Here is a 16,416-nt window from a genome sequence, read left to right on the forward strand (position 1 = left end):
TCAATAGATGTATCAGGTTGGATATTCGTTTATCTTTTGAAGGGCATCTTGATTGCTGCCAATTATTGGCAATTATGAATAAAGTTGGTATAAATATCCACATGTAGGTTTTTGTTTGGACATAGTTTTCAAGCCAGTTGGATAAATTTCTTGGGATATAAAAGGTTCATCTAGTCAAGGCTATGGTTTTTACTGTGGTCATGTATGGATGTGAGAGTTGGACTGTGAAGAAGGCTGAGCACCGAAGAACTGATGCTTTTGAACTGTGGTGTTGGAGAAGACTCTTGAGAGTCCCTTGGACTGCAAGGAGATCCAGCCAGTCTGTTCTGAAGGAGATCAGCCCTGGGATTTCTTTGCAAGGAATGATGCTAAAGCTGAAACTCCAGTACTTTGGCCACCTCATGCGAAGAATTGACTCATTGGAAAAGACTCTGATGCTGGGAGGGATTGGGGGCAAGAGGAGAAGGGGATGACAAAGGATGAGATGGCTGGATGGCATCACTGACTTGATGGACGTGAGTCTGAGTGAACTCCAGGTGTTGGTGATGGACAGGGAGGCCTGGCGTGCTGCAATTCATGGGGTCGCAAAGAGTTGGACACGACTGAGCAACTGATCTGATCTGATGGTAAAACTATATTTAGCTTTGTGAGAAACTTCCAAGCTTTTTTCCAAGTGACTATTTTTCCATAATAATCCATTTTGCGGGGTCTTGCATGGCGTGGGTCATAGCTTCATTGAGTTATGCAAGTGTCTTTGCCACAGCAAAGCTATGATCCATGAAGGGAATTAAAAAAAAAAAAAAAGTCAAGCTGGATGAATCACAAGTGGAATCAGGACTGCTGAGAGAAATATCAACAACCTCAGATATGCAGATGATACCACTCTACTGGAAGAAAGTGAAGAGGATCTAAAGAGCCTCTTGATGATGGTGAAAGAAGAGAGTGAAATAGCTGCCTTAAAACTCAACATTCAAAATACTAAGATCATGGCATACCATGCCATCACTTCATGGCAAATAGAAGGGGAAAAAGTGGAAGCAATGACAGATTTTATTTTCTTGGACTTGAAAATCACTGCTAATGATGACTGCATCCATTAAATTAAGCTTGCTCCTTGGAAGGAAAGCTATGACAAACCTAAAGAGCACATTAAAAAGCAGAGTTATCATTTTGCCAACAAAGGTCTATATAGTCAAAATTATGTTTTTTTTTCCAGTAGTTATATATGGATGTAAGAGATGGACCATAAAGAAGGCTGAAAATCAAAGAATTTATGCTTTTGAACTGTGGTGCTGGAAAAGACTCTTGAGAATCCCTTGGTTAGCAAGGAGATCAAATCAGTCAGTCCTAAAGGAAATTAACCCTGAATATTCATTGAAAGGACTGATGCTGAAGCACCAATATTTTGGCCATCTAATGAGAAGAGCCAACTCACTGAAAAGAGCCTGATGCTGGGAAAGATTGAGGGCAGGAGAAGAGGGTGACAGAGGATGAGATGGCTGGATGGCATCACTGACTCAATGGATATGAATCTGAGCAAACTCTGGTAGATAGTGAAGGCCAGGGAAGCCTGGGGTCTTGCAGTCCATGGGGTTGCCAAGAGTCAGACACAACTTAGTGACCAAACAACAACAAAATATTCCATTCAATGTATATATCACATTTTGTTTATTCATTTGTTGGTGGTGATTGGACTGTTTCTACCTTTTGGATATTGTAAATAATACTGCAACAAACATTGACCTACAATTACCTATTTCCATATAAACCTGAGAGTAGAATTACTGTGGCACACAACAAATCTATGGTTGATATTTTGAGGTAGTTTGAAATAATATCTCTAGCAGCAGTCCCATTTTACATATCCACCAACATTGCATAAGAGTTCCAATTCATTCACATCCTCACCAACACCTGTTATTTTGTTTACTTCTTTATTTGTTTAAAGCAATCCTAGTAGGTGTGAAATCCTGGCTTATTGTGGTTTTCATTTAAATATCCCTAGTTATTAGAGAGAAGGAAATGGCAACCCACTCCAGTGTTCTTGCCTGGAGAATCCTAGGGACAGGGGAGCCTAGTGGGCTGCCGTCCACGGGGTTGCACAGAGTCAGACATGACTGAAGCGACTTAGCAGCAGCAGCAGCAGTTATTAGTGAAGTTCAGCCTTTTTTCATGTGCTTATTAGCTATTTGTATGCATTATTTAAAAAATGTCTATACAGCCCCCCACCAATCCATTTTTAACTAGTTTTGGGTTTTTTTTGCCTTTCTGTTGTTGAGATGTAGATATTATATTTATATATTCTGGATAATAAACTATTATTAAAATATGACTCATAAATGTTTTCTCCCATTCTGGAGGGTTTTTTTTTTGTTTTGTTTTTTTCTTTTCATCATAACATGCTTTGATGCACAAAATGTTTTTGTTGTTGTTGGTTGGTTTTGTTTTGAGGATGTCTAATTTACTTATGTTTTATTTCGTTACTCATGCTTTTGATGTTCTAAGAATCTATTGTCACAGCCAAGGTCATGAGAACTTAGTCCTAATTTTTTTTAAGAGTTTTATTTTTTTAGCTCTAATATTTAGGTTATTAATTAACTTAAATTTTTACATGGTGTGAGATAGATCCAATTTAATTCTTATTCATTTGAGTATCTAGTTTTCCCAGGACTATTTTTTGCATAGAATGTCTTCACACATTGAATTGATTTGGCATTCTCATTGAAAATCAATTGAGTCTATGTGTATGGTTGATTTTGTGGGCTTTCACTCTATGCCACACATCTATGGCAGATCACACCTTTTGGTAATATCACACCTTTTGATACTATAACTATCAGAAGGCTCTATTAAAATATAACTTTAAATATAAAGAAATAAATTTGTTCAGATCAAATGATGGAAAACTTTATAATGTACTAACACTAATCAAAAGAAAGTGACTATACTAGAAAAAGTAAATTTCCAAGCAACTCTCTTATTAGAGATAAAGAGTGACTTTTTTTAAAATTAAAAGAAGTCATTTTATCTTAAAGACCTCACAATCACAAAAATTTAATACACTTTCTTTAGTACCGTCAAAATACGTGCAGAAAAAACTGATAGAACTGTAGTGATACATACATAAAATCACAATTAAAAATATGAATAGTTGATATGACAAGCAGAGAAAAATAAATAATCGGTATAACAAGAAGAAAAAAATCAATAAGAATTTAAATAGATCACAAACACTATTAAACACCTTCAGATATTAACATTACTAGAACAGTTCCCCCCAAAGAGCCAAATGCAAATTATTTTCAAGTGCCGGGATACTACTTACCAAAGATAAAATATATTCTGCCCTATAAAACATCTTATCAATGAATGATTCAAATTATACAAAAGTTCTGTTGATAAAAATTGAATTAAATTACAAATCAATAATAGAAAGATAACTGGAAAACTCCAAAATGTGAAGTCTAAGTAACAGATTTCTCAATAACGTATATTGACCTAAAACAATTAGACTGCCAGATATTTATCCAACAAAAATGGGTTTATTGATGGTCAGTAAATAATTATGATTTGGGATCTATAAAGAACCATATGCCAGGTCTCACAAAGCAAGGGAAGGAGAACATTTTTATGTACTTAAGAAAAAAAGGAATTTTGGTCGGGCTATAGTAAATGAAGAGTCTATGGCTTTTTATTGACTTAACCTTTGCCAAGAAAGAAGAGCATTGCTTCTTCCTGTTGGATTCTACTATTGCTCCAAGAGATGAGCAATCCCCCTTCTAGTCTCCTGACTCTATTTGATTAAGGTTTCTGTTTATTATCATTATTTTTTACATTTCCCCTTTTTATTGAGATTCTCTAAAGTACTGCTGATCAAGAGTCAGGTTTCCCAGTTTCAGCAGTTTTTTGTCCTTCAAATGCCAGGAAGGATCTTTCCCGGTACATTGTTTTATGTTAGAGGGAAAGTATGCAGATTAGAGTATTCAGGGCTCATTCGGGTAACAAGGAAGGTTAGAGGAAGAACAACACTTAGGCCATTTCTGATCTAAAGTCCATAGGTTATCAGGATCCTATGATCTTGGATATCATCTGAACCATAATATCATCAGCAAAGGTTTGGTGACAAACATTAACAGCCCTGGTTCAGATATCTTTAGAAAGTTGTCTCATATGATGTCATGTGCTTCAGTTTCTAGAAATCTTTAGTTTCAGGTTATCAGATAATGGGTAGGATTAATAAAACTTAATTATTTATTTATTATTATTATATTTAATAATTATTAAATTATTATTTTAATAATTTATTAATTATTCCTTAGAATCTACGCCTAAGGAAAATGACAAGCACTTGAGTGGTTTGTTTTTACAGGTAAAAGTGATTTTAAAAGACAGAAGTAACAAAAGGCTGCTTCTTACCATTAGTCACAGTCATCTAGGTAAAGGGAAAAAATGCAGACATGATTTTGACTGTGGGGTTGGAGTCAACGTTAAAACTGTAAAAGCATTGTTAGATTTGATTTGACTATAAAGCTACTCTTAAAATTTTAATAGGGAATGTCATGGCTTACTGATTAATGCATATGAATCCTACCAATCTCCAGAAATATGTATATGTTTCCTTCTAAAGATAGATACTGCATTTATTTTGCGAATGGTTTCGGTAATCCTGGGTGACTTTAAAAGTGGGATCACACATTAAATGATTTAAAGTCAATTTAATAAGAGTAAATTAATAACTTATTAATAATAAAAGTTAATCTTTTAGTTTTTGTTGTCTTTTGTAATATTAAATTTAAGTTGTGCCGCAAATGAACTACAACATCCAATTGAACAAAAACACTCAAAAGACTGCTCTTAGATGAACTTTTGAAAAGATATCATTAAAATTCATTTTGCATACCTTCCATTCTCTAAGAAAAAAGAGCATTTAAGTACTTAAGGTGTTACAAGAAACAGATTCTTCAAATATATGATATTTAGATGTGCCTTGTGACACCTTACATTAATTCCTTCAAGAAAGATTTTGCTGAATCTTCAGTCCCTGTGCCTTGCTGATATATACCCTATCGTTCCCATTTCCAATCTCTGAAAATATGTGTTCTAATCCATTTAGTGATATTATAAAATTGTGCAGTCATTTTTCTCTTATCATATTGTGAACTTACCATCAGAAAATTAGTGCCTAGACTCTTATTAAACAGTTGTTCTTGTGTGCTATTTCATTATTTTTATGAAATTAGTTTATGCCACAACTAATTTAGAAACATTAATCAATAATGCCTTAAATGCCTCAGAGTCATAGTGGAAATATGTTTTTATGAGAAAACAAAAAGTATTTGTGAGAATATTCATCAAATTCCTTTATAATAGCTGACTTTCAAAACTTGTTTCTACCTAATGCCTGAAATTCAACTACTTCTGCAAAGCATCAACCAAAATGAAAAATACATTCTACATTTCACAAATAAAGAGGTCTTTGGAGGAGAAGTGGCCTATTTGGGTAAAAGCTTTCCTAAATATGTTTAATATATGTAGATAAAGCAAAGTATCCACCCCTCTTCAGCTTCCCTGGTGGCTCAATAGTAAAGAACTCACCTTCCAGCACAACAAACATGGTTTGATACTTGGGTCAGAAAATCCCCTGGAGAAGGAAATGGCAACGCATACCAACAGTCTTGCCTGAGGAATTTCACTGACAGAGGAACCCGGTGGGCTACAGTCTGTGGGGTCACAAGAGTCCTACATGACTTTGTGACTAAAATAACAATGTCTTTCCCTCACACACATAAAATACACCTAGTTTAACCTGACTCAAAATCCACCTGTTAGAATTCTGTACATTCAATCTTCTCATAACAAAATTTTCATGCTTTAATATAAGTACTTTTTTCAGGTTCCTTCATTTCATATGCCTCCAGAAAGAGAGAAGTATAGTGACATAGTGAGGGGACATATTGCCTATAGATTTTCCTGAAGAGTAAGGGAAAGAGAACTGAAATTAAAGGGAAGAAGTTGTGATGCTTTTAACAACTCATTTAATAGCCAGTATTATCCTTAAAGAAATTAGATACATTAAAAAAATGTATTGATGAGCTCTCCCAAGATCTTTTTAAAATTTTATATTTAAATTTATTTATTTTATTCAGAGGAAATCAAGGCATATATAATAAACTAATTTTTCCCCACTGAAATGCTATGTCATTTTCAAATAGATGGATATGGAGTTTCACTCAATCTCCATAATTAAAAATGAAAGGATTTCCAATGGAATGTTTCCCTACTGTAATGAATAAATGTAATTTATTCAGAAGAATGAATACTCAACACCAATAGGAAAAGGAAACACTGGGATTTAAGACCAAAAATTTTGTTCTTTTAGTATCTGAAAGACCTTTTGATATAAGGAACATTTAAAAAGATGATCAGTCTACAGTAGACTGAAAGTTACTATTTCAGTTATATCCAGGCCTTCAAGAACTAAGGAAACAACCTTATTTTGGGCTGAAAGCATGACTCACATGTGCACGAATCTGCTTTGTCTTCACACCATAGATAATAGGATTGAGGGCAGGTGGAATGACCACATAGAGATTCGCAACAAGGATGTGAATGTAAGGTGGAATTTTTTGGCCAAAACGGTGGGTGAGGAAGGAGAATAGGGAAGGTGTATAAAAAATACACATGACCCCTACATGGGACCCGCACGTATTCAGGGCTTTATGGCGAGCATCTCGAGATGGGAGGCGGAAAACTGCATGGAGAATGTAGGCATAAGAAATTCCAACCAGTGCCACATCCAAAATGAGGAAAGAAGCCACAAAAAGTCCATAAATGGCATTAATCCTAATGCTAGCACAGGCTAACTTGACAATTCCCATGTGCTCACAGTAGGAGTGGGCAATAATTCGAGCCCCACAGAAGGGCAGATGATGGGTTAAGTAGAGAATGGGAAACATGAGTAGAATTGGGCGCATTATAATACCAATACCAATGCCTGCTAGTACTCGCGGCGTCAGGATGGTTGTGTAGTGGAGTGGTGCACAGATAGCCACGTAGCGGTCAAAAGCCATCGCCAGCAGAACTGCAGACTCCATTCCTGTAAAGGTGTGTATCAGGAACATCTGAGCCACACAGGCTGAGAAACTAATCTCATGTGCATCAAACCAGAATATCCCCAGCGTCCGGGGTACTGCAGATGTGGAGAGGGCCAGATCTATGGCTGATAAGATGACTAAAAAGTAGAACATGGGATCCCGCAGAGTGTGGTCAGACCAGATAATCAGCAAAATGGTAGCATTGCCCAGCAGAGCCATTAAGTAAGTGAAGCAAAAAGGCAGGGAGATCCAGACATGGACATCCTCAAGTCCTGGGATGCCTACAAGGAAAAAGGTGTCTGGGTGGAAAGTGGAAGTGTTGGTGTGGAGCATCTTGCCATCGATGAGAAGACAAAGAGTTGACCATCTCTGGAAGTGAAAATAAGAGTGATAAAAACTCACACCAGTAGGTTTAATTTTTATTATTAAAGTTAATGCTAAAACTTACGTACAAAAGCAGGCATTGTCACAGACAGACTATTTTTCAGTGGAAGGAAAGTTAACTTTATGAAAGACCTTTCTCTAAATATTAGGCAGTAATATCTTATGCTCATTTGCTCAAACCTCATACAAGACATAGAATTCATTAATGGAACATGAAGGAGTTTATGTTTATGTTGAGTTTTTAGTATTTTTGAAGACAAAGTATACCTTAATTAAACATATCAACACCAAATCACAGAACGTCAGATATGGATACCTGCACATAAAGCATATATATATATATATATGGGAACAGAGTTGCACCAAGATATACAAAGTGATGCATATCAAGCAGAATTTCTTAAACCAGTTTATTCAATATCAATATTTACACTGAATACCATATCCTAAATGAAGAAATATGCTTCATTTAGTTATCCTTTCATATTTATCCATAAACCCCAATGACACACTGTAATATACCACAGATATAAAAAAAGGTGTATAAAGATATACAAGTTATACTGTACATTGAGTATAAAGATAGTTGCACAAAATGAGGAAACGTTACAGCCTGAAATAACCTCCAGGAGACATATGTGTCTCTTTGATATTAATAGTCTGATGGGATATATAGAATAAAGAATCTCCAGGGTTTCTACTGGCTGCCATAATGCTAAGAATATCTCAAAATATCTAAAATCTTTACACTTCCTTGTCATGTGTTGGGGAGAGTTTGAGGGAAAGCAGTGAAAATTTTGTTGAAAGGAGATGATTTCAGAGAATAAAAACAGCTTTCTAATCACAGTTATGAGGGTCAGCCTCAGGCTGATGAAATCTGTATTCCTAATTTACCACACTGTAGTTGTGGTTTTCCATTATTTCTCTCTTTCTTGCTCACCGTGTCTTTCATTCTCTTTCTTTTCTGTCATCTCTTTTTTCCTTACTTTCTTCCATCTTTTTTTCTTCTTCCCTTTTTCTCTCTCTCCTCTTTCTTTCTGAAACAAAAAACAAGAAGAGCTAGTACAGCACTAATGAAGAAAAGAAGGGGGCAGAGGAGTGTGGGAAGAAAGGGGTGGAGGAAGGAAAAGAGAAGCTTAAGGAAGGGAAAGAAGAAAACAAAAATGGAAATAAAAACGAAGGAAGAAAGGATGAGATAAAGAAAATAAGGAAGGGAGGAAGGAAGAGGAGTCTCAGGTTAATCAACTCTTGATTAAAGTGAAAGACAAAAGTCTAAATTTTGGGAGGTATTTTAATAATGTTATGACTAAAATAGAGAATCCCCAGCCAGTAAATCCTTCTAGACTGTATTTAATCTCCATCTTCAGATTTCTTACTTCTCTGCTTCCCTCTTGGTAATAAGCTTTATAAACTAGCACTTAACTCTGGGTCTATGATGATCTTATTTTTAAATTATTATAATACACAAATTGCCCAAATACACAATTATCCCTGGCAGTACAGATCATCATTTATACCATAATTTAAGTTCCCTTTATAGGTGATTATTTAAAAATTTAAATTGTTTCAGCATGACCCACTGAAAAACTCTTTCTGTCAGAAAATCTTTCTACAATGGTGATATAGAGCTTAATAAATTCAACTGTAGCTCATTTCTTCACTTTTGAACAGTAGTCCCTAATGACTATCCATCTCCATCATACATTTCAAAGGAAACTTACCTTCAGGAGGAATAGGGCTAGAGAACTCCAATACACCTATGAAAGACAATATAGTTTTATACCTCCTGTACTTAGGATCTTTGGGGTCATGTCTGAAAGCAAAGCCAACTCATATCCCCTATGGGAATCAAGATTAACAACTCAGAGTCTCCTGGGGAAATTCCATTATCTGTACCTGGGGCAAAGGGACTGATGTGGAGGCAGACATAGTCTTTAGTCCACACCTTTCCCCCAATGCACGCATATATTGTTATTAGGAAGTCAGAGACACAAAAACCTATGCATATGAAGTGAACAGAATGAAGTGAACAGAATCTCTTACTGGTTGAATTTTGCATCACAATTTTATTAAATATAAAAATGTAGTTTAGGGCATCAATCACTGACACATGTATCTTCTTTTCCCACATTGATGTCTTAGCACTCATCAATAATGTATTGACATATCATGATTTTTCTATAAGACAAAGTCTTTAAATTTTTTTTCCCATACAGTGCTAGTCCTACTGGGTGTAAGATAATAAAAAATAAATAACATAAAAATTATAAAAGGAATGTATTTAGATAAATGAAATGAATGGGAACTGAAGAAAGAAAAGATATGTTATTCTAACATTTTAAAGTCATAAATCAAAACATATTTTTAACATAATGAGAGCATAAAGATAAAAGTATAATATTTAATCATAGAAAAACGAAAACTGGGCATTCAATCATGAAAGGAAGACTTCAATATCCCTATGGAGAGAATTTTTTTAGTTCCTAAAAAGCTACATAGAAACTGAAACCTTGATTACATTTTGGGCAGCTGATCCTGTTCTTCACTGAGCTTATTGTTATACAAAATAGTACATTTCATTACACTGAAGTAAATTTATACTATGATTTTTTTAATTTGTAATGATGAGACATCCTAATCAAGATGATAATTGTAAACATGTTTAAGACAATTATTACCTAATGTTGCTATTACTTGTCACAAATAATCTGCCAATTTATATTCTATTTTGCCTGAATAAATTCATTGGATTGGAAAGCTTTGCTAACTTACTTGCTCCCTGCTTTCATAATTAAATCAGTTACTCTTTTCTTCTCAATACAATGTATCGTTTACCCAGCCTGTTTCAGTAGTTTCTGGCATAATAACTTATATCAATACATATATTTGATATCAACTTTCTTGTATTATGCTATGACTGATAAATAAGCACATAAGTTCTTTCATTCTTTCTTAGATTGATTCATTCAGCAGACATTTATTGAGTAGCTTGTGAGTCACTTAATAGATAGGTTAAGTAGCATTAAATTTCATATGATCTGGGAGTAGAGGTGATTATAGGCAGTCATTGCAAGATATTATATTAAGTTGTAAGAGAACCCTGAATAAATGAACAATAAATGAAAAAAGTAAGCATTATTCTACTTTAAATAGTGTAAGAGAAATTTCCCTAGAGTTTGTTAGTATATAGAAATTCATTCCCATGTAAACCAGTGTTTTTCTTTTTCTGAAATACGATTTCATTTGAGTAGTAGATTTTAAAAAGTAAATGTCAGAAAATTGGTGTAATATTAGTATTTAGTTGTTGGGGAAGGGAGGGCAAGTCAGTAAGTCTTATAAAGTAGGTATATTTGTATTGCAGAGGAGTTTATTAAGGATTAGGCATACTTCTACAAAATGATGACCAAGAAGAATGTTAAATGTAATAGCAAAACTGAAACCGGGAGAGATTTTTGGCATAAAGTATGTAGTAAACGAAGAAGGCGATGGCACCCCACTCCAGTACTCTTGCCTGGAAAATCCCATGGATGGAGGAGCCTAGTAGGCTGCAGTCCATGAGGTCGCTAAGAGTCGGACACGACTGAGCGACTTCACTTTCACTTTTCACTTTCATGCATTGGAGAAGGAAATGGCAACCCACTCCAGTGTTCTTGCCTGGAGAATCCCAGGGACAGGGAAGCCTGGTGGGCTGCCGTCTATGGGGTCGCACAGAGTCAGACACGACTGAAGCAACTTAGCAGCAGCAGCATGTAGCAAAAGTACAAATGTCATATGCTGATTGCTAGAAACAGTAAGATGGTAGTATCAGAGGCAAAAATGAAAATGTTTCAGATAATTCTGAAATAAAAGGGCTTCTCTGGTGACTCAGTGGTATAGAATCTGCCTACCAATGCAGGAGATACAAGTTCAATCCCTGGATTAGGAAGATTAGCTGGAGAAGAAATGGCAAACCACTTCAGTATTCTTGTCTGGGAAATTCCATGGATAGAGGCAGGCTACTGTCCATGGGGTTATAAAAAGGCAGACACAACTTAGTGATTAAACAACAACAACAAATGAAATAAAATCAGCTGATCTGGAAGATTGAAAGTGCCCGGTGATAAAGGTACTTCAGTGATAAGAGTCCTCAGACTGATGATAAAAGAAATTAGGATACAAGAAATTAGAAAGATGAACATATGATTAAAAGTAATAGATATAAATGAAATGACAAAAGATTGTGGAGATAACTTTCCTCACATTATATATGGATAAAGAGAAAAATAAATTATGTAATTATTTCCAAATTACAAATTTCTATTTTAAAGACTAAGAGGTAACACTAAACATAAATATAAAAAATATAAACTAAATTTGTGGATAATATATATTAAATTTGACTCTAATTGTACTTTAGTTGTGTCACTACAGCTTCAGGGTATTTTGTATAAAGCTAATATTAAAATAAAAACCCATAAACATCTCTAATAGAAACATTGTTGTCAGGGGTGAGCATCAATAACAAAATATGATAACACAAATGATAAAAATGATAATGCTGTTGTAGTGGTTTAACCTCCCAATCATGTCCAACTCTTTTGCAACCTCATGGACTGTAGCCAGTTAGGTCCCACTGTCCATGGGATTTCCCAGACAAGAATACTGGAGTGGGTTGCCATTTTATTTCTCTCGGAGATCTTCCTGATTCAGGGATCAAACTCACATGTTCTGCATTGGCAGGTGGATTCTTCACCACTGAGCCACCAAGGAAGTCTGATGATAATGTTAATGGCTAATAATTATTTTTATTTACTATAAAAAACATGCAGTTACTATATTGATTGTTGTATAAACATTATGCAATGTAATTAAGTCTTCATGCTTAACCTTTGAAATAAAACTATGGCAATGCTTATAAAATAAGGAAATTGAGAATCATTGAAATATGTATATTAAAGACAGAACTAGGACCAAACAAGTTCTGTCTGTTAATGAAAAGAGGAAACAGCAACTATAAAGTTAGTCTAAAATAAGTTATAGAACATATAGAACTAAGAATGTGAATGTAGTCAACCACTCTAGGCTGTAGATGGTTTCTTTACTTACATTTATGTCTTAGTTTGGTTTATGAAACCTAAATATATCTGTGACAAACTCTATACAAACATTTATAATGAACCTTTTATAGACAGTCATTTCCCTAGTTCCATTTTATGTGCAAAATAAGTACCTAATCTATGACACAATTTTGGATGTCTATATTGAAAAGCAGAGACATTACATTGCCAACAAAGGTCCATCTAGTCAAGGCTCTGGTTTTTCCAGTGGTCATGTATGGATGTGAGAATTTAATATAATAAGTTGTTTCCCTGCTCAAAAGTTCCATCTCATACATATTAGGTGCTATTCCATTTTAATTCCTTATTTTTGTAATAACATTTTTTTCACACAGCCATAGATCTGCTTGGTTCTGACTCCGTATATGACAGGGTTGAGCATTGGTGGCACTGTAACATAGAGATTGGCCAAAAGTATGTGAATATAATGGGGGACATTTCGACCAAAGTGATGTGTCATAAAGGAAAATAGAGCTGGTGTATAGAAGGCAAGAATTACGCAAACATGGGAACCACATGTGCTGAGAGACTTGGGTCGTGCTTCACGAGAAGGAAGATAAAAATACTCATCACAGAGTATCTGAACATAAGAAAGGTCAATGGCTATGATATCAAACACTAGGATTGACATAGCACCTAAGCCATAGATGATATTGATCTTGATGCTGACACAAGATAGGCGAGCAAGACCCATGTGTTCACAGTAGGTATGAGGGATGACTTGATTCTCACAGAAGGGCAGCTGTAAAATGAGAAATACAAATGGAATAACAGAAATAAATGATCTCACTAACACACCAACACCAATCATAGAAACGACCCTGTTGGTGAGGATGGTGCTATATCGGAGGGGGTTGCAGATGGCCACATAGCAGTCATAAGCCATTGCCAAGAGGACTGCTGATTCCATACCAGGGAAGTTGTGGATGAAAAACATCTGAGTGAGGCAGGCTTCAAAGAGGATCTCTTTGAAATTAAACCAGAAGATCCCAAGCATCTTAGGGATGGTAGCTGTGGAGAGACTCAAGTCAATGGTAACCAACATGGCCAAGAAGTAGAACATAGGCTGGTGTAGACTGCTCTCAGCCTGGATCACAAATAGGATAGTGAAGTTCCCTATCAATGCAGTAAGGTACACAGCACAAAAGGGAAAGCCAATCCAGATATGGAGAGTTTCCAGTCCTGGGATTCCCAGCAACAAGAGAAGGAGGGGTGAAACTGGGTATCATTGGGAAGGGACATCCTGCTTGGTAATGCATAAGTCCATGGTCCTTACAAATGGGTGTTTACCGATCTTCAGAGTACTGAGTAAAGCTCTGCAATGTTTTAAACCTATGGAAAATAAGAATACCATACAATTGAGTATACTCTCTTCCTCAGTTAATTCACACAATAAGAAATGTAGTATCAATACATAAACATCAGTGTGAAAAGCAAATTCTTGAGAAGGTTTTAGAAATTTCGTAGTGGATTGTCATAAAAAATTCTACATAATGTATTCATCTTTGTTAGCACTTTTATTCTCTGCTAATTTGCAATGGTTCTATCACTGGTAGTATGCTAAAATTTTGCCTTACTATTAATAATTCATTAATTACCTTTTCTCATCATCATCAACATAATTTATTTTCAATATTGACATACATAAGGGTTTGCCAGCCTCTAAAATGGTCTGTAGTTTCATTTAATTAGATGGTAACACACAAGTATTAAAACATTTTTTCTAATAATTGCTAATGAACACATATTCATTAAGATGCAATCTAAAAGGTTCAAAATAAATATAAAGGATTCAGGTAAGCCATTTGTTAATATTTATTCATTAATATTAAAGTGTACAGTTCAAGTGCAGTTAAAATGACAGCATCAACTACCATTAATTAAGGTACTTGCCTACTAATTCTAATGCTGTGGAACATGTGCAAATATTATCTCTAATCTTTATAAACACAAATAGGAGAACATTAATCCTATCTTTATGTATGGACCTAAACCTCATATAGTTTAAAAGACTTGTCAAAACTTGTAATGCTTATAGCTACAGAGCTATAGAAAGAAAATAGAGGAGAAAACAGTAAATTGAAATGAAAAGAGAATGGAAATAAGGAAAAGCTAATACATGCCTAATCCATATCATATGTACATAGCTCCCTCTCCTCTACACACATTCAAACAGACACATCATCTCTTTTAAACCCACATCCATCTGAATACAAGATGTCATATCTTCATTATAATCTAAGGAGGTCATAGTTGTAACAGTTTAAGATTCATGGCAAATATGTTGAAGAAAAACCTAAATAGATGCCTGTTCTGAGCAAACTGGATCTACCATTTTCAAAATTACCAAAGCTGTTCTTACAGATTTTCATGTGCTTTACTTATGACAATTGTTAGATGAGTATTTAAAAAAAAATTGATCATTCATTACTGATAGTGGTTTTATAGTAAGAAGTCTTTTCATCATTTTGCATTATTGGAAAATGCCAGAAGAGCAATGGAAATTATGATCACAGTTTCACTAAGACAATCAGGTATCATCTAGACCTGATGATATGTGTGAGAAAGCAGGGAACTCCTAGGAGGAAATGGCAAACATGAAAACAAGGGAAGCTGAAAGCAATAGGTGTTATTTGTAGGAGGCATTCTGTGAAATGTCTTTAAGAATAAGCTCTTTCTTCCATAATATTGTGGCCTTGAAATGCAATAGTGAATACTCTAAAAATGTGTGATATAAATAATTGAAAGTAGAATTCAATTATGGAAGCAAAATTTTCTGTGATTCATTAACATAAGTTAATGACAGTCTTAATTTTTTTTTTTTGTATTCCTAGTCCAGAAATCAAGTTGTAACTATCTATGGTGATGGATGTTATTCAGATTATTGTGGTGATCATTTCATAAGATGTAGGTTATGTTGTATACTTTAAACAAATATAACATTATATGTCAATTATACCTAAATTTAAAAAAGAAAGAAAAATATCTGAGTAGCATCCTCGTCTCTCACACATTATAAAAAAAGTACAACTAATTTTACCTCTTCAGTATTTTAAAAATCAGTGCATCTGTCTCATTCATAATGAAATTAGTTTAAATCAGTATCATTTCTTGGATTTATTGCAGCACAGTACTTTACAGTACTTGAAAGTATGAGGTCTGCAGTCAGACTGACTGTGTTGAAACCCAGATTCACAACTTATTTACAGTGTAATCAAAAGAAAGTAAGTGACAAGCATTTTTCATCTATAAAAGAAGGAATAAAGTTAAAGCCCTAAATATAATATTTTTTTAGTTTTAGATAGATATTGAACACTTTGAGCCTACTTCAAAGATACCATGCTGTCCATCATTCTTTAGATGACAGGAGAGTGATTTTTCTAAAATGCACAGGATAGATTGAGGCTGAAATCCAAATGTGTATATTATGATTACATGCTCCTTCCTAACTATGATCTTGTCCATTTCTCTAAACTTCTGTCTCAGTCGTCTTTCCCTCAACTTATCTTGTGTCTCTTCTCTTCCTTTCTTTCTCTCATCTTTCCTTTTGTCCATCACTGTGGCCTCGGGATACACTGTGAGTTAAGAGACAGAGAAGACTTACCAGACAGAGCACCAGAATGGAATCCTGTCTCTGTTTTGTCTTAAACCACTTAGTCTTTAGGAGAGCACTGCTCTTTGCCTGGAGGAGCTTTCAGTAGAAATTCCCCCACAGCCAGTTTTATAAAGCACAAAAAAGACCTCTGAGGATTCAAGATTCTAATCTGATTTTGAGTCAAAAAAAGAGAGCCATTAGGGAGCCCTGGTTTCTAAGGAAAAGAAACCAAAGATGTCAGGTTTAC

General features: G+C 34.9%; 2 protein-coding genes across 2 annotated transcripts; both read right to left on the reverse strand.

Moving 5' to 3' along the window:
• Nucleotides 1-6,491: 6,491 nt before the first annotated feature.
• LOC147358105 (olfactory receptor 52J3-like) lies at nt 6,492-7,427 on the reverse strand. Its single transcript, XM_086342044.1, has one exon. It carries the CDS (start codon nt 7,425-7,427, stop codon nt 6,492-6,494), a length of 936 nt encoding a protein of 311 aa, XP_086198170.1.
• Nucleotides 7,428-12,878: 5,451 nt separating this feature from the next.
• LOC147358106 (olfactory receptor 52E2-like) lies at nt 12,879-13,816 on the reverse strand. The gene is given in 2 exon segments (XM_086342045.1): nt 12,879-13,777; nt 13,780-13,816. Coding segments are annotated over 2 exon segments (936 nt in total).
• Nucleotides 13,817-16,416: the final 2,600 nt, after the last annotated feature.

The sequence above is a fragment of the Bos grunniens genome, chromosome 15, assembly GCF_055505025.1.
Source record: "Bos grunniens cultivar Pamir isolate PY7600 chromosome 15, Bosgru_T2T1.0, whole genome shotgun sequence".
NCBI classification, from domain to species: Eukaryota; Metazoa; Chordata; class Mammalia; order Artiodactyla; family Bovidae; genus Bos; species Bos grunniens.

Bases quoted from the DNA above. Each gene is read 5' to 3' on its own strand.
- LOC147358105 (XM_086342044.1), bottom strand. From the start codon at position 7,427: ATGCTCCACACCAACACTTCCACTTTCCACCCAGACACCTTTTTCCTT.